Source organism: Neurospora tetraspora, assembly GCF_033439725.1.
Source record: "Neurospora tetraspora strain CBS 560.94 chromosome Unknown B0H65scaffold_3, whole genome shotgun sequence".
Classification (NCBI taxonomy): domain Eukaryota; kingdom Fungi; phylum Ascomycota; class Sordariomycetes; order Sordariales; family Sordariaceae; genus Neurospora; species Neurospora tetraspora.
The window spans coordinates 3986807-4008487 of NW_026944385.1; the positions used below are offsets into that span (position 1 = coordinate 3986807).

At 53.0% G+C, this 21681-nt stretch overlaps 8 protein-coding genes across 8 annotated transcripts; 4 read left to right on the forward strand and 4 right to left on the reverse strand.

Annotated features, from left to right (window-relative positions):
* Positions 1-495: 495 nt before the first annotated feature.
* Positions 496-1307, forward strand: B0H65DRAFT_557529 (uncharacterized protein; the record flags this gene model as incomplete). The annotated part of the gene is made up of 2 exons (XM_062830082.1): positions 496-507; positions 774-1307. The coding sequence occupies 2 exons, from the start codon at positions 496-498 to the stop codon at positions 1305-1307; spliced, it is 546 nt and encodes a 181-aa protein (XP_062683401.1).
* Positions 1308-2121: 814 nt separating this feature from the next.
* B0H65DRAFT_548102 (uncharacterized protein) lies at positions 2122-2715 on the forward strand (the record flags this gene model as incomplete). Its single annotated transcript, XM_062829555.1, has 1 exon — positions 2122-2715. The coding sequence occupies one exon, from the start codon at positions 2122-2124 to the stop codon at positions 2713-2715; it is 594 nt and encodes a 197-aa protein (XP_062683402.1).
* Positions 2716-3994: 1279 nt separating this feature from the next.
* Positions 3995-5826, reverse strand: B0H65DRAFT_463071 (uncharacterized protein). The gene has a single exon (XM_062826676.1). The coding sequence runs from the start codon at positions 5644-5646 to the stop codon at positions 4135-4137; it is 1512 nt and encodes a 503-aa protein (XP_062683403.1). The 5' UTR covers positions 5647-5826; the 3' UTR covers positions 3995-4134.
* A 108-nt stretch (positions 5827-5934) lies between these two features.
* Positions 5935-6722, reverse strand: B0H65DRAFT_463073 (Endoribonuclease L-PSP/chorismate mutase-like protein). Its single transcript, XM_062826677.1, has 3 exons — positions 6440-6722; positions 6222-6374; positions 5935-6159 (listed from the first exon to the last, which is right to left on the reverse strand). The coding sequence occupies exons 1-3, from the start codon at positions 6596-6598 to the stop codon at positions 6064-6066; spliced, it is 408 nt and encodes a 135-aa protein (XP_062683404.1). The 5' UTR covers positions 6599-6722; the 3' UTR covers positions 5935-6063.
* Positions 6723-7361: 639 nt separating this feature from the next.
* On the forward strand, positions 7362-9312 carry B0H65DRAFT_463075 (ferric reductase NAD binding domain-containing protein). Its single transcript, XM_062826678.1, has one exon. The coding sequence runs from the start codon at positions 7456-7458 to the stop codon at positions 9253-9255; it is 1800 nt and encodes a 599-aa protein (XP_062683405.1). The 5' UTR covers positions 7362-7455; the 3' UTR covers positions 9256-9312.
* A 307-nt stretch (positions 9313-9619) lies between these two features.
* On the reverse strand, positions 9620-10469 carry B0H65DRAFT_548107 (uncharacterized protein; the record flags this gene model as incomplete). Its single annotated transcript, XM_062829556.1, has 2 exons — positions 9620-10323; positions 10445-10469. 2 exons carry the CDS (start codon positions 10467-10469, stop codon positions 9620-9622), a joined length of 729 nt encoding a protein of 242 aa, XP_062683406.1.
* Positions 10470-12469: 2000 nt separating this feature from the next.
* Positions 12470-16095, forward strand: B0H65DRAFT_441852 (uncharacterized protein; the record flags this gene model as incomplete). The annotated part of the gene is made up of 3 exons (XM_062825549.1): positions 12470-13598; positions 13627-14813; positions 14881-16095. The coding sequence occupies 3 exons, from the start codon at positions 12470-12472 to the stop codon at positions 16093-16095; spliced, it is 3531 nt and encodes a 1176-aa protein (XP_062683407.1).
* Positions 16096-17973: 1878 nt separating this feature from the next.
* B0H65DRAFT_172812 (uncharacterized protein) lies at positions 17974-21194 on the reverse strand. The gene is made up of 3 exons (XM_062821390.1): positions 19545-21194; positions 19310-19489; positions 17974-19189 (listed from the first exon to the last, which is right to left on the reverse strand). The coding sequence occupies exons 1-3, from the start codon at positions 20974-20976 to the stop codon at positions 18003-18005; spliced, it is 2799 nt and encodes a 932-aa protein (XP_062683408.1). The 5' UTR covers positions 20977-21194; the 3' UTR covers positions 17974-18002.
* Positions 21195-21681: the final 487 nt, after the last annotated feature.

Genomic DNA, 21681 nt, shown 5'->3' on the forward strand with positions numbered 1-21681 from the left:
CGATGATGAAAAGTTCTGGAGAGGATTTGAGAAGTCTGCGGCGTCGGAGGTACCGCAAAGACTCGGGCCGTTCGTTTTCAACTTCCAGGGAAATCAGACATAATCAGACATGCGTATGCCCGAATATGTGCATTTTATGCCCGCAAAAAAGAGTGGGCGAGACGTATTGCCACCCCGGAGCACTATAAACTTGATTCTGCTAGTACCCAATCTTTTTCCCTTGTCTTCATGTTTTCAAAGGCGCTGGAGGGTGGGGACATTCAAAATCACCGTCTTGCATACAATTTCTGGCGGGCATGAATGTTGCAGTATGCTTACAGACTATGCCTGATTTCCCTGGAAGTTGAAAATGAACGGCCCGAGTCTTTGCGGTAGCAAGATAAGTGCGCTGTCTGTTGGTCATTACAAGTGGAAGTTCCTGTGTTGAATCTACCAATACACCTGTTGTGCTTTGAGGATATGGAAGGAACTAATAGAGAAATAACCCAACGGAGCATGCCGCATATGGTTTTGAAGGACGGTGGTTACGTTAATCATGTGGTTGGTATTGCCAAAAAAAAAAAATAAAAAAAAAAAATAAAAAAAAAAAAAGAGGAAAGAGGTCATTTGAAGGGATTTGCGTCTGGTTTTTTTTTAGGTATCTTGAATCCCCATCCACGAAGACCCCTACACTCACCGTAACTCATCACATTTCACTGCCTCATAAGCCATCCCCAGAAGCTTGCTCGAAAATCCCCTATTCGCATTTGCAAACCAACATCGCGTCCAACCAGCAACCTGGACAGCGTGCTTCAGCAGCATCTGCTAGTGCTACTCAGCGCACCACTCCTTCATCGAAGCCCCAGATGCCCTTTTCCCCCAAAATCATCCATGTGCAACTCACGGAGCGTGACATTCCACTTTCAGAGAAGCAACTCACAAGCTGGAAAATTTTCTGGGATCTTCCTCTTGGTCTCCTCACACACGAACGATGGAGACAACGCACAGCCTACAGATTGATCAAACCTGAAAACCCCCTACATGGGCCATGGAACGATTCAACTCCCGAATTGGACCTTTCCTCCTACGAGACATTCGGAACCAAAGAGGCGGCGAAAGAGAGAACACAGGCTGCCATAAAGATACTCACATCACTGGGATTTGTCGATGTCACGAGCCCTGGCATGAGCAGCATTTCGATGAAATGGGGCTACCCGAACCGTGAGCTGTTGAACAGAACGATGCCAGGTATGGTGAAGGGACTTGGGATAAATTGGGACGATGTTGGCATTCCAGATGTTCGTTGGCTCGGGTACATCCAGTGGTAAAAGGATGCCTCTCGGGCACCGGAAGCAGTCGATGGTAAAGGGGAGGAACAAGTTGGAAACGATGAGATTGGAACGAAAGTTGTAGGGAGTCGTTTTAGAACTAAAGTGGGTGATATCAGAGCGGCTATTGTAGCTGTACCTACGTACTGCGAGAAAGACGGAAGCTGTTCTTTGATTATCGAGGCAAGGGTTAGATATAGGCAGATAATTGCACTGTTCTGTTGGTCTTGCAGTTGCCGTGTCAATTTTACCATCACAATGACTGGAGTTGGGTAACGGAACCAACAGGACAAGATCGGAATAACACGCGGTATGTATGATATAAGATGGCACTTATTCGTGTCATATGTAATTATACACTGGAGAATGAGAACGTTGGTACTTGGAAGATCGTACACTCATTACGCCCACATATATCTACACTATCTGGATAGCCCGTCACGCCCACAAGACACTTCCCATCATCTTCCTCAAGCATCGAAAGTTCTACCACACAATCTGTTTGACTCTTCGGCAAAGAAGACAAAGAAGACAATAATAGTCGTACTTCCCTTCAATGTATCCACAAACATCAGGAAAATGTGTGAGAAGATTCTGGGCGTTTGCTGCACAGACCGCTAGTCCTTTGCGCTGCAGGGCCTTTGCCCTGCACCCTCTTCGACAGCGGTTCTGGCACTTCCCAGAATCCCCTCCTTTGCAGACCTTTCTCCTCTTTGTATCGCCAGCTCTATATAGCTGGCGGTCCCTCCAGCATTTAGCTGGATCTCTCCCTCAATACATCATCATTCCCATCATTCGTGATCCATTTCATAAAATGTCTCAAGACCAACGAGACCAGTCTGCTCCAGCATCACCAAAGGAGCCTCGTTTTGAACCCAAGCCACTCACTCTGGTCCTCTGGAACGGACCGGATGAACGGAAACAGGTCCTTACCATAGAACAACACTACGTAAAATGGAGAATTTTCTTCACGACACTTGTCCACAATTCCACCCCATGGGAAGAGCTTACAGCCTACGATTTGCACGTCCTGCTAGACCTTTCCGCATGTAGAGCGCCAAAAAATGCTCAGTTTGTGTCGACGAAAGGATTTTGCACCCAAGAAGAGGTGGAGGAAAAGGAAAAGGCCACAGAGGAGATTCTGACAGAGTTGGGGTTCCGAAATCTGAAGACCACGGCAAAGGGGCAGTCATTCTCCCTGGAAATGAAATGGCCGTTTCCCAAAGGACAGCCAGTCGCGGATGTTGATCAGCTCAATGATGATTTTTGGGAAAGGTTTAAGAAGCCTGCGTCGTCAAAGGCAGTGACTCAAGCAACGTCAGAGTCAGAGTCAGTCGCCGGTGAAGATGGGAAGCAAGTGGTAAATCAGGACGTCACAGAGAAGCAGGTTGGAGAAGAGGAAACCTAGAGGTACCTGGTTAGGCGCACCCGTCCCTTTCTCCTACACCTACCTAGATTTCCTAGCCTAGAAGTAGACACTGCCCAACAACTTCTCCAACACTCCTTCCTTCGTCTTGAAATTCGGGATCCTAATTCCTTTCATATTTACCTACCTACCTAGCGAGGTGTAAATCTATTACGAGGCAGAAGGACAAATTATTTTTTTCGATCTCTAATTTCATTCTTTTGTTGGTTCGAAAGTTCCCATGTTGAATCGACCAACAGACCCGTCGTTCTTTGAAGATGGAACCAACAGGACAATATCCAAACAACACGCGGTACGTAGGTGAAATAAGGAGTTTGCGCCTATGTGCGTCATGTGCCAGTGTACACTCGAGAATGAAAACGTTGGTACCTACCTTACCTGGAACACTCGGCGCTCAGTACGTCTATATATCTGGCCAGTCTATTAGCCACCCTCTTCTTCTCACCGACACACTCTCCCTAACTCTTGGACAGCAACCCAAAATCAAGGGCAGTTATCTCCCCCCCCCCCCCCCCCCCTCAAAGCGCTCAAAAACAATACCAGCAATATGTCCCAAGACCAACAGGACCTGCAGCCCGCCGGCGCCAACGCCGATAGACGCCTTCTTTTTCCAGTCGGAGACCTCTATCTCCAGCCTGCTGGACTTCACTCTTTCGACGTAGACGCATACCGAAAGTGGAAAGATTTCTTCGACGCACTTCTCAGCCATCCCCAATGGATAGCACTCACAGCCTACGACCAAGGCGGACTCAAGCCTCTCCCTCTCATAACGATACCACTAATGATGAGGTCACATCAAAATCATGCCCAACCCGAGTTCAGCTTCAGGTCAAGCGCAAGATTGGGTAGTTACGCAAAGGCGGAGGAGAAGAGACAGAATGCAGAGATGATTCTTTATGGACTTGGCTTTAGACCGAGATTCTGGGAACAGCGTGTGGCTTGGTATTGGGGGTTTCCTGATGGTGACTCTCAGCCGCCGTCTGAGCTGCTTAAGCAAGATGACTTTTGGACGAAGGTTGAGGAGCGGGTGTCGGAGACAAGTACGAACATGAAGTGGCCGTTGGAGCTGGAGGATTGATTTGTGAAGGTTAGGGACATGTGGAAAACAGCGGGGAGTGGGAGGAGCGCGGAGCAAGGGGAGGAGGAAACTTACAGCTAAGCGTGATCTGGATAGGGCCTGCAGCAGTGCAGAAGGATACTCTGTAGTGCGAGGTGAAGGGGGATCAACTGGACAGGAAGGGACACCATGCGTGTTGAGAAGTGACGCAGTATGTAATTTATACAGCGGTTATCATTATCATCACACATATACACTATGTAAACATGTCCTAAGCACCAGACCAGACCAGTGCGATAATAGGCCATATCTCGGGTATCATTTTCCCATCTTTCTCTTCAAGTTTACTCCTTCTCCTCGACACTCTTCTCCTCTACACTTCCTTCCCGACCCAAAACCTCCTCAGACTCCTCCGGCCACGGGATACCCGGCCACAGGATCTCCGGACACGTCCCCAACACCGCCATCCTCCTCAGACAATCCGCCCGGTCTTTGGCCAGCACATGAGTCAAGATTACCCACTTCTCCAGGGCATACCTCAGATCATCAATGTTGCGACCTCGCACGTCGATACCCCTGTCAATGCACGCCAACTGCACCTCCTCGTCCTCCAGCGCCTCAACGCCGCCGTCCTTCTCCAACAGTTCCGTGTCCACAGCCAGGAAGCGCATGTGCTTGTGCACACCGCGTTCCCTTCCGGCGGGACCCCACCAGCTCGTGATAGCGTAGGAGCGGGCCAGGGCGTCCAGCATGTTGAACTGCTCGCAGTCGTCGCTGAGGGGGTCGAGGTGGTCGAGGGCTTCGCTGGCTGTCATGGGGAAGACGTCCACCTCCACACGGTCATCCCCGTACTTCTCGCGGTCGGCACGGGCGAGGTCTACCCACTCCTGGGCTTGCTCGCGGATCGGGCGGGGGTCTATCTCCTGCCCGGCCTTTGCCTTCTTCTCCCTCTGATCTTTGATAATTTCTTCGCACTGCCTGATTTCGTTTTCGTATTGTTCCTTCTCTTCCTCAGTCATCTCTTCCACCTTCTTTGGTTCCCCGATAGCCTCAATCTCGGCTTCGATGAAACCTTCCAAACCTTCCAAGTCCACTTTCACCTGGTCGTCGGGAACCAAGTCGTAATCATCCTCCTCGTACACCTCCCCGACCAACTCATCCAGCGCCGCCGCTCTCCGTTCTTCTATCCGCTTGAGGATCTTGTCCACCTGCTTCGGAATCCGACACGTGTAGGGAACGATGGTGGGCACAGCCAGCACGACAAACGGCGTGAACTCGCCGCACACGAGCAGCAGCAGGCCGAAAACGGGCAGCTTGTTGAGGTCGTGTTTCACGCGCTTGTACAGCAGCAGGGAGCCGCGCGTCCGGAAGCGGAGGTAGCCGTCGATGCAGTCGGCGTCTGTCACCGGGTTCTCGGAGCGGGCGATGGGGCCCTCGCCGCCCTTGCCGACGGCGCGGAGGAGCTTGAAGTTGGTGAAGACTTGGCGCAGGCCGGTCTTGTAGAAGGTCAGGTAGGCCTTGCCGGTAGCGAAGAGGTGGGAGAAGGTGGATGCGTCGGGCTGGCGCTCGGGCAGGTTGAGAGGAGGGGGGCGGGTGGTGTAGGGCGGGTTGACACCGGATCGAGCTTGTTGCTCGAGGATGTCATTTTGGTTGGGTTCGTTTTGGCGGGGAAAAGTCTGTTTGAAGGAGTTGCGTGTGGTTGAGGAAAATAGGCGGGCATTGGTAGAGAGTTGTTGAGAAATCGAAGGCTGCGACTGGGCGAAGGAGAGGAGGCCCGTTGTTGACCTCAGTCGAGAGGGGGTGCTGTAAGCATGACGGCAAGCGCTCCGGGCGCTGAGTGGTATCCTGGATATCATTGCATTCCCCGTCGAATGGAATTGACCTGGTGATTCGGTTGAGTGACAGGTATTGGTGTTTGTGTTGAAGAGAGAAGAAGGATGGACAGGAAAAGTTGTCCTCTTTTTTCAGTGTGCACCGCGCTTTTACCAATTGGAGTTGGTTCTTTAGAACGACAAGTACGTAAATTACGTCAGTGTAGCAATGTGGCCCGAGCTTTAATCTTATCTCCGCATCTCGCTATGTGTTGTTCCGCGCGATTGGGACGAAGATCTGTGACGACTAACGACTCGGTTTTTTGGAAACTTGAAAGATGCCGTACTGGGTGAGGAAAGTTGCCGGTACTACATTGGTTAAAGCAGGACGTGGGACAAAACGATAAACTTAAACTTTTGTAAAACTTGACATTGTTGACTAACTCAAGTTTCTATCCGATTTTAAAGCTTTGCGATCGGCGCATTCAGATAAGCAGTGCACTCAATCTCAACATCACTGCCGAAAGGCAGCTGGGCAACAGCAACGCAAGTACGGCACTGTACATGTCTATGTAAGCTTCAACACTTTCCATCTCGCATTTCTAAGCGTAAACACGTACTGGCTTGGGCGCAGAGGTGATAAACTCGTCATAAGCCTCGTTCATGGCAGCAAAGTTGTCCATGGTGGTGAGGAACACGTTCACCTTGACAACGTTCTTGAGGCTGCTGCCAGCCGCCTCGAGGACGGCCGAGAGGTTCTTGAAGACCTGTCTCTGTATAGGGGAAGGGGAACATTTTAGCACATGTCTTCAGGACCATCACTGTGATAATGCCATACCGTCCGGTCCTTAACAGTTCCCTCGACCATCTTTCCGGTGGCGGGGTCGATACCGAGACTGCCAGAGCAGTAGACCATGCCATTGTACACCACGGCCTGGGACAGCTGCGGGATAGGCTTGGGGGCCTTGCTGGTCAAAACTGCCTTTGCGGGTGCCATTGTGTCTTGCTGAGTTGGGGAGACTGGATACAACTTGGAACGTGTAGTGTAGCCGTGAGGAAACCGCTGTTATAAAGGTCTTGTCCTGGGCTGCCTCGATGATTCTCTAACGTACAAAGTGGACTCATTGGACCTTATCAATCGCCCACCATCCCATGTCGGTTTTAACGCGCAGCCCTCCTGCAGCTCTAGTGGGGCCTGTGATGTTGACCCTCGCTGGCATCAAGCGTTTGCATCTAGTTGCAACGCTGAAGATCCAAGACAAGGTTAGGAAAGGAAGCCTCAGGTGGTCAAGTGACGGGCGGTGGTATCGGGCTTGGGATTCAACATCTGAGATTCGAGAGGCTATTCAAGGTCATCCACGTGCGGTTAATGCAGGTACAGTCAACCAGATGCACCACCCTGGGCTTTGAGGGGGGGAGGGATGAGTGGGTATTCAATTGATCTTCTTTAAGACAAACACCAAAAACAAGTAAGTTCGTAAAACTTAGAATTTGGTTTGATTTCTCTCTAGGTCAAGGTTTACCGGTCACTTATACGACACTTGATGCCAACGTTAAGGAAGCAGAAGCGGAAGGTGAGATGAAAGTTGAAGTCTCGGTTAGGTTCCGTCTCTGAGCAGGGATTATTGTGACCCAACCCGCGCTAGCGCGATCTGCTTCTTCTATTGTCCAATCAGAGCTTAGAGAATTCCATCTTGGCAGGGGTCTATTCCTCCCCCCCACCCCCACAGATGCAAGTATGCGATCTCTTCAGTCCAAGTCTCTCCTCAAAAAGCTGAAGTCCCCCCGTTTCAACTTTACCAGTTGATACATCTTCCACATCAACATCCTCAACTGAGGAGAACATCCCCCAAAATGGACTGGCCATACCAGTTCCTCGACCTCTCCCAAGCCGAGAAGCATGCCCGCCGCCAGTCTCTCGACAGATATGCTCTCTACGCTCAGCTTTCGGCCTTGATCCCCATCGGCCTAGTGTGGCTTTACCAGACCCTCAACAAATCCTCCTCGTCTCGAAAGAGGGACTACACCGCGGTCCCCAGCTCCGACTCCTTCAACACCCGGAAGCAAAGCAATTGGTGGTCCAAGCTGCGCTGGTGGCTCGGCGAGGATGTCGTCGCCTTCGAGGAAGTCCTAGGTCAACGAGACCAATGGGTAGGCGGCATCACCTGGGCAGCCTGGCTGTTGATCCTCTGCGTAGCCGGCACCAGCCGTGATTACATGCACTTGACCAAGCGCTTCGGCATCATCGCCGTCTCCCAATACCCTCTGCAGTACATGTTAACCCTCAAGTCCTTCAACCCCGTCTCCTGGACGCTCAAGCTCTCGCACGAGGAAACCAACCGGTGGCACCGCGTGCTCGCCCGCGTCACCACCTTCCTGCTCAGCCTGCACACCCTCTTCTACTACAACTACTTCATCCAGAACCACATCCTCCTGGCCAAAATACAGTCGCCCGTGGTCATCTACGGCATGCTCTCCTTCTTCGGCCTGAACCTGATGATCACCACGGCCCTGCGTCCGCTCCGCAAGCTCTCGTACCGCGTCTTCTTCGTCACCCACGTGCTCATCGCCTTGGGTTTGCCGGTCGTCCTCTGGTTCCACGCCGCTTCCTCTCGCAAATACATGCTCGAGGCGTTGGGAGTCTTTTTGGTGGACATCGGCTTCCGCAAGCGCGACACCATCACTGTGGAAACCACCATCTCGGCCATCCCTGGCACCTCTTTGATAAAAATCCAGGTGCCCGTCCCCCGCCAGCGTCAGAACCACTTCCTTCGTGTGGCACCGGGCGCCCATGTCTACGTTAACGTGCCGCCTGCCACTCGCAGTGCCTTCCGCAGGAAGGACGTCAAGGCGGCTAATGATGCTGCTGAGGTCCTGTTTGAGTTCATGTTCAACCCGTTCACCATTGCGCATGTGGATCAAGACTCTGGAGCGCTCACGCTTGTGGCGAGACAGCGTGCGGGGCCGATGACTACCGCTCTTGCTCGCTTCGCCTCTTCCTCTTCCTCATCTCCTTCCGCACAGGAAAAGCAAGCCCTCCTCAACATCGAAGGTCCCTACGGCGCCGCCAAACACTTCCCCTCTCTATCCCTCGGTTCGGAGTTTGATCGCATTTTGCTCATCGCCGGCGGCGTCGGCGCCACTTTTACCATTCCTCTTTACCGCGCCATTGTGGCCGAGAACCCGGAGACCAAGGTGGAAATGGTCTGGGCGGTGCGCACGGCGGGGGAAGCCACGTGGGCGGTTACCGAAAATGATGCTAGGGACATTTTGAATGATCCGAATGTGCATATTTACTTGACTGGGAACAACGGGTCTGCACAGGAATCTGCTGCTGGTGGAGTTAGTAGTGGGGTTGGTTCGGGTGAGAACTCGCCGTTGATTAATCTCGGGGGAGATGGTGCTGTTGCTGTTGAGATGAATACGCTGAGGAGGACGGCGGATGGAAGGGTGGTTGCTGGAAAGGAGCACCATCGGAGGAGACCGGATTTGAAAAAGGTGGTTGATGAGGTCTTTGGGCATGAACCGGAGGAGCGCGTGGCGATTCTGGTTTGTGGACCGGCTAAGATGGGGAAGCAGGTGAGGAAGCAGGTTGGGAGGTATGTGAGGCAGGGGAGGGAGGTGTGGTTCCATAATGAGGGTTTTGGGTTTTAGAGAGTGTAGAGATGTAGATATCTTTTTGATAATGTTTAACAGTCGATAAGCCTGTTACTTGGACAAAGCATGACATACTATAAAATGCTTGATTCGGGATTTTGGCTGTGTGTCCGTATGGTACTAAGGAGGCTTTGTAGACTGACTGGTATAAAGTCAAGAGTAATCAATATTCCGCCGTTCCTCCTTTCGCCAAGGTCCGCTTCCAGTCTTTTCCTCCCGTAAGGATGACTGACCCAAAGGTACCGTAACCGTGAAAAAAAACGCCTAGTAAGCAATGATCCGTGAAGACACAACATGATCTCATCCAACCATCCATGTAGATATGTTTTTGCCCATCTCCCTCCTTGTTCACTTATTCACCTCAATCAACCCGCTTCTTAGCAGCCCCAACATCCTTAGTAGCATCCCCGCTCTTTCCACCAGCACCACTACCGCCCACATCACCCGCCTCATCATCCTCATCCCACGCATCCACCGCGTTCTCATCCCAATTATCCAACTCCTCCTCAAGCGACATATTCTTCGCCGTCGTAGCTGGTGCCGCAGCCGCAGCCGGAGAAGCAGCAGTAGGGCCAGAAGCAGCAGAAGCAGCAACAACAACGCCCTCCTCATGCTCCCCACTCCTCCTCACCACACCCACACCTTCTCCCAACTCTAGATCAAGATCCCCTTCACCATCAACAAGTTCCTCCCCAGTCGGCAGAGCAGTATATTTCCTCACCCTCCTCCTCTCCAACATCCGCTTATGATACCACCCACACAATCCCAGTCCCATCAAACTCCCCACAAGGTTCGCCAAAATATCATAGGGATCGAATTCCCTTCCGTTGTCAGGGATCGCGGCCTGAACGAACTCGGAGCCCACTCCCATGCCCAGGGTGCAGACGGATAAGGTAAGGTGGAGGATGCGTCGGCGCGTGGTGTCGAGGATCCAGTAGAAGGTTGTAGTCAAAAGGAAGAAGACGAAAAAGTGCAGCGTTTTGTCGTTGAGGAGGGCGCCTTGGGGCATGTGTAGGGAGGACAAGCCGGCGTAGGCGGAGAGGAGGAGGAGGGCGGCGAAGATGCCTGTTTGGGGGGTGGTTGGTTAGTTGTATGGTTCGAATGGAGGGGGAGAGGATGTGACCGGGACGGGGAATGGGCTAGGTAGCTGAGAAAGTAAAAGGAGGGGAGAGGGAGGATGACGAACCGGCGAAGGGCATGCGTATCCTCATGCTGGGTAGTTTTGCTGTTGTATACTAGAAAATGTGTTGTGTGTGTGTGTATGTCGGGTGTGGTGTTCTATTTGCGCAAAAGGGCGCTCGTCTCGGTCGGCTGTTGTTTGATACTCGGTCGGTGGAAGATGGTATATAGTACGCCTATCACAACACACTTTCGGATGCCGTCATCGTTGTTGTCCTGGGGATTGCGCGGAAGGTCTGTCGTTTTGATGTTTAATGTTTTCGCATGGATTGAGTAAAGGTAGTTGTGGGAGTCGCGAAAGGTGCACAATGCAAAGGTAAGGCAGGTAGGCTGAAGCAATTGACGACCTTTAGCAAAAGTGTCACACAAAAGGTTTCAAAAAAAAAGAGGCTCGAGTCGGTACAATCCGTTGAGCTAAGAAACGTTGACGGAAGCAGAAAGTCTCGAAACGATTCTCAGTGTCACAGCTCAGCGGTCACGACAAGGGCACGCAGAGGCAGGCAGGGTGTCGGAGCTTTCGGGAAGCGGGGCAGGGGGGGGTTCGGGGAGCTGGCGACGCAAGCCAAGCATTCAGGGCTGAAACCGTGACCGTTGCTTTGGGGGGGTGTGCAGGGGCCGTCGGGGCGGCAGGGCTGATAAGCTGTAGGATTAGCAGCTGTGGCGCAGGAGGAGTCCAAGCGCCCGTCCAAATCGAACCCGATAAGAGATAAGCTGGATCAAACTAAGGTACGGAAAACGGCGGGATGCAGACGGATGAGCTGAACGACAGGGAGCTGACTGGAGAGAAGAGATGACAAAGGAAGCAAATCAGCTCGAGAGGAAGCCAATCCACCGTTGAGGAGTCGTTCAGTCGCTATCGACACACAGTCACAGCTGAACCTCTACACGTGCTCTACACTGCCAGTGACTACGTAAGAACGGGGCAACGGTGGGCATTGGCAGGGCATGGCATTGGGGAATGGGCAGACGGGACCTGATCAGGGTGGGCGGGGCTTCTCCGCGAAACGGGCACGACTCCACGAGGGAAAAGGAGTGACGGGACTTTCCATCGTCTCCCTCTTAGGGCGGTGGGAAAGGCATGCCCCTGGACATCCCATGGACCCGGGGAGAAGAACGACGATCCCTGCCGTTGCTTGTCCTGTTCTACCCATGGTCTCAATGCTTGCTGCTCTCTGGACCATGTACCCTCTATTCCTTGGAGTGAGAAGCCAATGTGATGAATAGCTAGTGAGACTCTTCAGATAGACAGGTAGTGTAGTTTATACCGTGACGGCTTGACTCTTGCGCATCCGGAGGCCAATTAGCCGCGGTTCCGTTCTTCCCTTTGGTCCAAACACGCCAAAGCCCGGGACAAGTTCACAAAGACATCCAGGCACGGGTAAGGACGGGACTCACGTGACTTGGCTATTTCCCCAGAGCGCTACTTCTCACTCCGCCAGGGCGGGTACCGTACTTGGAACAGCGACATACCTTCAAGAGACAAGAACAGCCATTACACCTTGGGATTGCCGTGCGCATCAACAGCTCCAGCCTTGTTAAACTTCCTGGTGCTCGGCGACCACCTGCGCAGACTTTCTCATCACCTATCTTTATTGGGGCGCAAGTCGAAAAGGGGCGTCGCAAACACTCACAGGCATATAACCGGTACCTACCTACCTACACTCTAGGACTAGGTGTTAGTGCTAGGGGCGTGTCTAGGGGCTCTCCCTAACAGCATCGCTGCACCTGTCACCGCGACCAAAACCACCCCTTGTCCAGAAACGGCACGAGCCCACTCTAAACTTAACCTCACGTCCGACTTCCCAGCAGAACAGCCGCAACGACATCCATCGCCGCATCACCATACCAACCCCTATTCCGCTCTCAATTGCAGTTCCATCTCGACCGATGCCGCTCTTTCTCCCCATGTGACCAAGTCGCCCAAAAGTGCCTTGGTGTCGGATTTACACGAGCGCACTTTCTGGCGCATGGCGACCGGCCGACGGCCCCGTTTAATATAACATAAAGTCCCAGCCCCGGGTCCGGTCCGAAAATGTCCATCACCAACGGTCAGCATGCCTGGCCTCCGCCCTCGACCGCCGCCCACATGAACGGCATCAGGGCCATGCACCACCTCAGCCAGGACGATGGGCCCCCGCGAACCCAGACTCCCTTTGATAATTCCACCGCCTTGATGCCTGAGGCACCCTCATCCGACCCCGACGACGACCATCGCCGCTCCCACTTCGTCGACAAGTACCACAAGGCCGACGAGCGGATCGCGCTGCTGTTCGCCGATGACGGCTCCTACAACATTCCCGTGATAGCCGCCTTGAAGCGCGCCCCGACTCCCCCCATACCCCTGCTCCCTCCCACGACCGATCACGCGCCGATCCAGGAGCCCCCCCGCAAAAAAGCGAAGCGCGTCATCGACGAGGACGACTACGGCGACGACGACGACGAAGACGAGGACCAAGAAAGCGACCACCCCGTCACGACTGATGGCAAACTAGACACACAACTAACATCCAAGCATTCCGCCAACGATGCCGCGGCTCGGGCACTCCTCTCCCCGTCCAAGTCCGGCAGCTCCCCCGTACACTCCATACCCTCGCCAGGGCGCCAGGCAGATCGTCACACAGCCAAAGAAGATGGACCGCAACCCCAGGCAAAGTCCTCCGAGGATGCGCTCAGGGAATTGGAGGCGGCGCGCAATGCGACCGAGGAGGCGGCCAAGCGCGGATTTCACACCCTCTTTTACACGCTCGAGAACGACAGGACAGCAATGCTCGAACAACAACAACTGGAGGAATCCGAGAAGCAACTACAAGCAGAGATGGACAAGTCGGGACAAACCAACCACAGCCAAGGAGCTCCCAGCCAGAACAACCACGGCTCCCTTAGCAGTGCCAACCTCGGCGCTTCAAGTCTTACCCTAAAACACTTGATTGCCCGAATAGACATGAAGCGCGACCGCGTGCAGGCATCGGACGCTGAACTACGGTCGCTTATGAACGAGGTTCGCAAGAACAGGAGTAAATGGGCTAGCGAGGAAAATGTCGGCCAGGAAGAGTTGTACGAGGCACTGGACAAGGTCTTGACCGAGCTTAAGGCGCACACCGAGTACTCAACTCCCTTTTTGACCAAAGTGAACAAACGTGATGCGCACGACTATTATAACAGTGAGTTTTTGGGGATACCGTATGGAAGACTCGTTCGCCCAGTTTAGGCTAACACCGTGGTCAGTCATCAAACAACCAATGGACCTGGGTACAATGGCCAAAAGACTCAAGACTCTCCATTACAAGTCCAAGGCCGAGTTCGTCACAGACCTTAACTTGATCTGGGATAACTGTCTTCGGTACAATCAAGACTTGGCCAATCCCCTCCGCCGGATGGCCAATGGCATGCGCAAAGAGGCCGAGAAACTAATCCCCCTAATACCGGACATCGTGATCAGGCCCAGGGCAGAGGTCGAAGCTGAGGAACGCCGAAAACAAAACGGTGGCGAGGACGAAGCTGGCGATGATAGTGACGACGAGCCAATAATGTCATCCCGTGGACGGAAGGCTGGTACCAAAGGGACCAACAAGTCACGAAAAGCACCAACAGACCAAAAAGAAGGGACACCAAGCGTCGACCAAAAACCGATATTGCAACTCAACGGTATCCTAGCCAAATCTCACAGAGAGGGCTCCGAGGTCGACGGCAGCAATGGCTTTGGGACGCCTATCGGCAGTTCCCTTACACCCAGCAACATGAATGGTGGACACTCGGGGATCAGCAATGCGGATGCCATGGAGCTTGATGGGCCATCACTCAACGGAATGGCCTTGAATCATGCATTCAGGGAAGCAGAGGAACAGGCGTACGAGGACGAAGAGTACAAGATCTGGAAACAAGTCACAAAAAAGGATCGTGCTCTTGTGGCGAAGGAGCGTTTCCAGTTGTTCAAAGACAACAAGCTAAATCCGGATGAGCCTGCACTATTGCGAACCAAAGCCGGGATGCGCCGATTTCTGAAGTCTCGCAAAGAGGCAGAGGCCATGGGCGTGATCACCTCACAAGGTGATGCTCCTGGTAGTGGAGATGGAAACAAGGTGGCCGAGACATTAGCCCAGGGAATGGAGGCTGAGACTATTCGGAATCTCCCCGCCTATTACGAACCCCAAACCATCATACCCGATATTCCACCAAAGCTACAATGGGTCGAGGATGGCGAGGGACAAGTCATCAACCAGCATGAAGAGTTCCTCCGGCTCGTTCCTCCTGGTCAATTCACCGCCCCTGAAAGTCGGCTGACCAAGAAGTTCGATGCCAACATTCGACAAATGCAAGAGACCCGCAAACTGTGCTCCAAGATCAGCGTCATCAAGCAGATGCAGATCCAGACTCAGGTAAGTTTTGCGGGGACAATCAAGCGTGATGATTATCTTCGTGGCTTAGACGCTGACATTGGAATAGGTGTATACGAATCAGTTCCCTAAATATAACCCGGAGCCGATGGTGGAAGCCGATATCGAGCCCACCTTTCTCGCCGGCGAAGGTCCCGTCATGGCCCCCGAGGTGTGCAGGGCGGCATTACAACGATCCGTTGCCAAGATTTTCTACCATGCGGGCTTTGAGGAACTGCAGCCCTCTGCCCTGGATACGATAACCGACATTGCCGGCGACTACTTTCAGAAGATCGTCCGGTCATACAACGTATACCGTGAAGCTGAGTGGAAGGAGGCGCCGCCTGCATGGAAGGAAAGGGGGGTAAACTACGTGCCCAGATTCACGAATGAAGAGGTCCTCTTGCACACTTTGAGCGAAAGTGGCATCGAACTGGACGCGCTACAGGCCTACGCCAAGGACGATATCGACCGCCTGGGCAACAAGCTCACCCAGATCCACGATCGGATGAAGGCGCATCTTGCTGACCTACTGCGGCCGGCACTTACTGACAATAATGGTGACGGGTCAGGATCGTTCGAAGACGGCAGCGAGCAGTTCGTAGGAGGCGACTTCGCGGAGGAACTCGGCGATGACTTCTTCGGCTTCAAGGCCCTCGGTCTCGACCGCGAGCTGGGTCTCGAGATGCTTTCGGTGCCACTGCACCTGCTGCAATCGAGGGTCAGAAACCAATACCAGATGCAGGCCTCGACAACCGGCCAAGCGACAACCGACCTCTTCGAGCAGCTCCCGCCTGCCGAGCCGGTCACCAAGGAAAGCATCCAAGAAGAAATCGGCCTGGTTAAGAACTTCTTCCTCGCCAAGCTGCACGCCAACAACGATCAGCCGCTCGTGGAAGACGAAGACCTGCCCGTCAAGCAGAGGAAGCCGCGTCCCCGTCTGGCCGCCAGCGGCAAGATCACCGCGCCCGCAAAGCGCCCGCTCAGAGAGCAGATCGCCGCGGCAAAGAAGAGGAAGAAGGAGGCTATGGCGGGCGCCAATGCCTCCCCAGAGAAGGCGGGGGCGGTCGCGGGTGGTACACCCTCCAAGAAGGCCAAGACCGGACATAACATGGTCAATGGTATGGGCGCCGCAGGAGGGCCACAAGGAGGAGCTGGTGGACTGGTTGCTCCGCCCATGGAAAGAATGGGCAGCGTCAATAGCCAGACGAACGCGAGCATCACGGATAAAGATGATGCGGGGGCTATGGGGATGATGAGCCCGGAGAGTTTTGAGCAGAAGTGAAAGTGGAAAGGAAGTGAGGATCATTAATGGAGGTTGCTTGGGGGGCTCGTTGATATACGAGATTGGGAAACAGGAAACAGACGACGGGATGATGGATGGATAGGTGGATGGGTAGTGAGAGGATTACCAAAGGAAAGCATGAAAGCGCTTTTTCTAGTGTATTATGTTCTCTTGTCTGTCCGGGTCAGTCAGTGGAAATGGTGAAGAGGATTTGGGTCTATGGTCAGGTTAGGTCAGGTCGGGTCGGGTTGGGTTGGCTGGCTGTCTGTCTTCAATGGCTGTATGTGGCTAAGCTGGACATATTGTTGGTTCATCTTTTGGTTTATCCGAGGGGGGAAGATGCTTCCCTCCTCTTTATTCTTCTACTTCTTTTCACACATGTTTTTTCTTCAGGAAGAGGGGGGATAGGTATTCAGAGCACAGACTTTGTGCTTGACTGGTTGGTTGATTGGTTCATTGATTGATTGATTGATTGATATCCCTGATCGCGAGAGAGAGAGGCGAAAGACGAGAGACAGAGAGAGAGAGAGACAGAGAAATCTACAATTTGCATTTGATACCTACCTTACCTACCATCCTTCGCTTCCTCCCATCTGGGCCACAACATCCATCCGTCTTCCGCTTTACCTCTTCATACGGTGTTCGGTGTAGATGACATTGCCATATATATGCCTGGGACACGTAAAGCCACTTGTTTGATATTTTTATATCTCTAGAGCTCTGTCACTCGTCTGTATTTTACTCGACTCGGTTATTCAAGTCTGGAAGTCTCCAAGCCACCCTTCTTCTCCTGCTTCACATACTTCTCCCCTTGCAGCTCATATCCACATTTACGCTTTTCTGCCATCCTCCCTCCTTCCCTACCTCCCTACCAAAACAACAAACAGGATGTGGGTAAAAGAGACATGGAAGATACAAAGCTCAAAACTATTAGCGGTTGTACATAAGGATACGAGGACGCCGGGGAACATGTGAGACACATGGGAAATGGACGAGAGCATGGGGATACGCGGGAAAATAAAACGAAAATGGAAGGATACGGAACGGATGGGAATGACTTATCGTCGAGTTAGAGAGATGAAGGTCAAATACGTATACATAAAGTCATGTTACCACCAAGCATGTAACGAGTATAGAATTGTTTATTTCCTAGACCATGTCTATTCATGGGCTGCTTTCGTATTCAGTCGGGTCAGGCCAGGAAAACTACCTCAGCGACGACGACGAGGACGACGACGCTCACGGCCTGTACCTTATCATCACCATGGCAGCGAGGTAGGCCAACGCAGTTGCAAAGCAGATTGATCCATCACTTTGAAACGTAACAATCAGTATTTACAGGTTCTGTGTTAACTTCGAACTTTGCACAGAGCATAGTGTAAATCTATTTTCGCTTCCTTGCCCAACTACCTTTTCCTCTTTGCTCTTTTTCCCGCTTTCCATGATATCCAGAAAATGGGGAGAAATGAATAGGAAGATCAAGTAATGCAGTGCTCCAATTTTGAAACTACCCGCTGTTTTAATGCAAGATGGTTTTTTTTTTTTTCAGAAATATCCACGTAGACCAACCAACCGACCGATCAACCCATCTGAAGCAACGCAACGGGTGCTCATTCATATCCATAATAACGGTATTGCAAGACACAACACATACATACATACAAGAAGCAAATAATTTTGTTCTATCATCCATTCGTGGCAAACATGGTTTCATCCCCGTCTTTATTGACCCCAAGAAGAAATATTGCGATGGAGCCAGAGGCTCAACCAACCGGAAGGTAGCCTTTCCCGTTTTTAGAATGACCCTAAAATTGATGTCAAGGTCCATAGTTATTCTTCAGATCACCTAGTAACCGAAAGGCGATAACTCGCATCCTCAAAACAGCATCATCATCAGCATCACAGCCCTACGGAGCAATGCGCCTGAGCTGGTCAAGAAGCTTCTGCGCTTGTTGGGCATCATAGCCCGTCGGGACTGGAGGTGCAGAACCGACCCCGTACGCTGGGGCCTCCCCGTAGCTCGGAGCTCCTGGGTTGGCGGCGCTCCTCAGGTTTCCAAGCAGAGCGTTGATGTCGATCTGGGGTGCTTGGGGAGCTACAGGGGCCGGCGCCGCGCCATAGGGCATGGCTGGATGAGGCGGTTGCTGCTGGGTCGCACTTTGAGACTGTGTCAAAGTAGCCAGGAGCGCGCTGAGGGATTCGTTGTTGAGTTGACCAACCACGCTCGAAATGTCTTGCGCTGGAGCAGGCGGCTGTATTTGAGGTGCCGGAGCCGGAGGGATGGCGTAGTGTTGTTGATATGGATAGCTAACAGGAGGTGGGACCTCTGGGCGGTACCCGTGGCCATAATTGTTGACTGGTGGGTAAGCAGGTTGCGTGGGCTGCGGCGGCTGAATGCGCTTCTTGTCGACCACCAACGCAGCAGCCTGATGCGGCGTTACCTTATAATCGTCGAAGTTGATGCTGGTGGCGGTCCGAGTAAATACCCGAATGTGGAGCTGGTGTTTGCCGGGCGAATTTGGGTCAAGGAAACTGACCGCATGCACACCCTCCACCATCTGACGTTGTACCAGCGGCTCCCGGGGAAAGCGCGGATTCGCATAAATAACATTTGTTCTCAGCCCATGTGAATGGAAGACGCCCTGAACCCACAAGACGAACTCCTTATGTACGTCTCCGAGTAGGACAAGCTGAACGTCTGGAACATCGGCTCCATAGCGGAAAGGCATGTCAAGCTCTTCGCTAGATGGCACGCGCCGATGCGGGCTGTCGTCTCTGCGTCGATAGCCGTTATCATAGTAGCGGACTGGTGGCGGCGATCTGGATCGGCGGCTGTCATATCCAGGGCCAAAATCGCGGTCTCTGGAATCCCTAGCATATCGGCCGTCTCGGCTTCCTCGGCGAGGAGAAGGTGAGCGCCCAGGACCCGGGCGGTAGTCATCTCTACGCCAGCCCGGATCCCTCGCCTCATAGCGGTCTCTTATACGGCTATCACGTGGCAAGCGGCGGTCAGGCGACCGCTCGCGCTCACGTTCACGGTCGCGCTCAGGGTGTTCTTTCCGAGTTCTATCCTGTTTCTTGGATATCTCCAAATCTTCGGAACGGTTAGCCGGCATTCAACTTCACCCAAGCCACTAGACCCCATCCAGAAAAAGAGATGGATTTTAGGGCCTGGAGTTTTATGGCAACAACTGCTGGGAGTAAGTCTACTTACTGATTGCACGCCCACCGAGCTCGATGTCGCGGCAGCCGCGAATAGCAGCAAGACCTTCCTCGATGGTATGATATTGCACGAAGCCATATGCATTCTTCAAAGAGATCTGTGCGAGGCGTCCGAACTTGCTAAAGACATCGAAGACTTCGCGTTTCGAGACTCTCTCACATGACAAGTTACCTACGTTACAGGTCAGTACATGGCACCAAACAAGACAGGCGACTGTTGCACTTACCAATAAAAATACGCGAGCCTTCAGGGAATCGTTGCTCCCATCTCGCCTCCAATGTGTACTGCCTCTCATCGGCAAGGAACTTTTCGTAGTCTTGATCGCTTGCTGGCGCATAGATGTTGCTTATGTGAGAGTTACCAGGCCCCGGAATATGTCGGGAGTTGTGTGCAGATGCGTGGGGTTGTGTTTGGGTATTATTGAAGGAATTGGGTGGGATGGGAGGCAGTGAGGAGATGGCTTCATTGCCGATACCGGAGCCGCCAGTAGACATGTACGCAGTACGTGGTGTCCCAGGTCCAACGCTGGGAGGGGAGCCTTGGGCATGTACAGAGTTATGGGGTCGGGGATGGAAGTGATGGGCCTGAGGTGGGATGGCAGGTAGACCACCTTGAGGTTTAGGTGGAAGCGAAGCAGAATGGGAAACATTCAGGGTGCTTGGCCCGTTCTGGGAAGTTTGGGTGGCAGGCGGTTTGGATGAAGCAGCTGCTACAGATGTGGCAGAGGCCGTGGTAGGTGACGCGGCAGCTCTCGCCGTGATGTTGTCCACGAGCTTCTGAATGTCAACGGCAGTGTCATCATCTTCATTTGCCGGGGTCGGGCTATTTGAAGCGGCAGCAGAGTCTTTAGTAGAGGGCTGGACATCAGGAGGGGGAGCATCTGGCATTTGGATCTCGCCAGAATCCGGTGCGGAAGGCACCTCGGCCATGGAAGAACTGCCGTTGGGCGCGGCATCGGGTACAGGATCGGGATTTGAGCTTTGGAGATGCTGATGGGGGGCGGCGGGAGCGGAATCAGATGGCGCAACTAGAGACTGAAGCGATTCGTTGGTCTGGGCTGGGAGCGGCTCGGCTTCAGAATGGGGCTGGGTTTGGCTTGTGACTATGGCTGGAGGAGACGATGAAGGATCAGAAGTAGGTGCAGTGGAGGGCTGAGTCTTCGAAGGGTCAGGCGTGGAAGAATCATTCATCATAGTTTCTGAAGCCTTTGATACATCTGGCTGAGCCTCGTCGGCCTCACCTTCACCTTGGTCCGTGGGCGAATCAAAGGTGTGCGCATAGTCATCGTTGCCCGTCTCCGGCTTGTCCCCCTGCTCGTTGTCCTGCTCCTGCTCCTGCCCATCCTCGTCATACGCATCAAGGCTGTCGTCATCATCTTCCGAATACTCGCCGGCAACTACTATGGTGTCGGACACATCGGAAGACTCTTGGACCGGCTCTGGCATGGTGGGCGAGGTGTACGAGTTGTACGAGGGTTGAGACGTAAGGTTCGGATTGGTCAGTTGATTGGTTAGTTCCTCAACTACCGCGTCAATGGCGGCGGCGTGGTCTTGTAGCCTTGGGACCAGGGTCGGCGAGGTGCTGTGGAGGGCGATTGGCTTGGGCGAGAGAGGACTTAGATCTGCAGAGGCCACAACTTCCGGCGTCTGCCCAGACATCAAGTGGAATCAGGATGGGTTGAAGAATAATCTGGGTCTTGTTGCGAGGGTGGTGAGAAGTGGTAGCGACGTGGGACAAGACGGAAGGTTAGAGTAGCGGGATCGCGAGAGGTCTTGTTTCCTGAAGTTGAATTTCGCCGGAGCAGGTTGTTCAAGCTTGTAACTGGTGAGATGTAGCAAATTGGTTTGGGCCTTGGAACGCTGTTTGGAGGTTTCGCCTAGATCACCAAACTGAATGTGAAGTGAGAGAGAGGACAAGAGCTAGTGGAGTTTGGACTTTGTTGAAGAGAGCAGCACCGCAAGGGCGACGAGGTTGAGGACTTGAGGTGGGTAAATAGTTTGCAGCGAGCTGCACCTGCGTGGTGGGCAATGTGCCTGGGGAAATGGGAAAGAAGAGTTGCGCTGAGCTGCAACTAAAGTCAAAGTGAGATTAACGATGTTGGAGAAAAGAGTTTGCAGAAGTGGAAGTGTAAGAAAGCCGCGAAAAGAAGTCACGGTAATCAGAACCGATCGCGTTCTCCAATTGCGGGGCGGAGGGGGCGGAGGGAGCGGAGGAGGAACAAGCGGAGAGCGGCGGACAGAGCTTCTTTTTACTTTGGTTGTCTCATCTGGACGTGTCGGATGAGGGCCACACTGCCAGGCTGAGGATTGTTCAATCGCAAAGACCGAGCTCAAGCTGAAGTTGCTAAGAAGGGGCGATGAGAG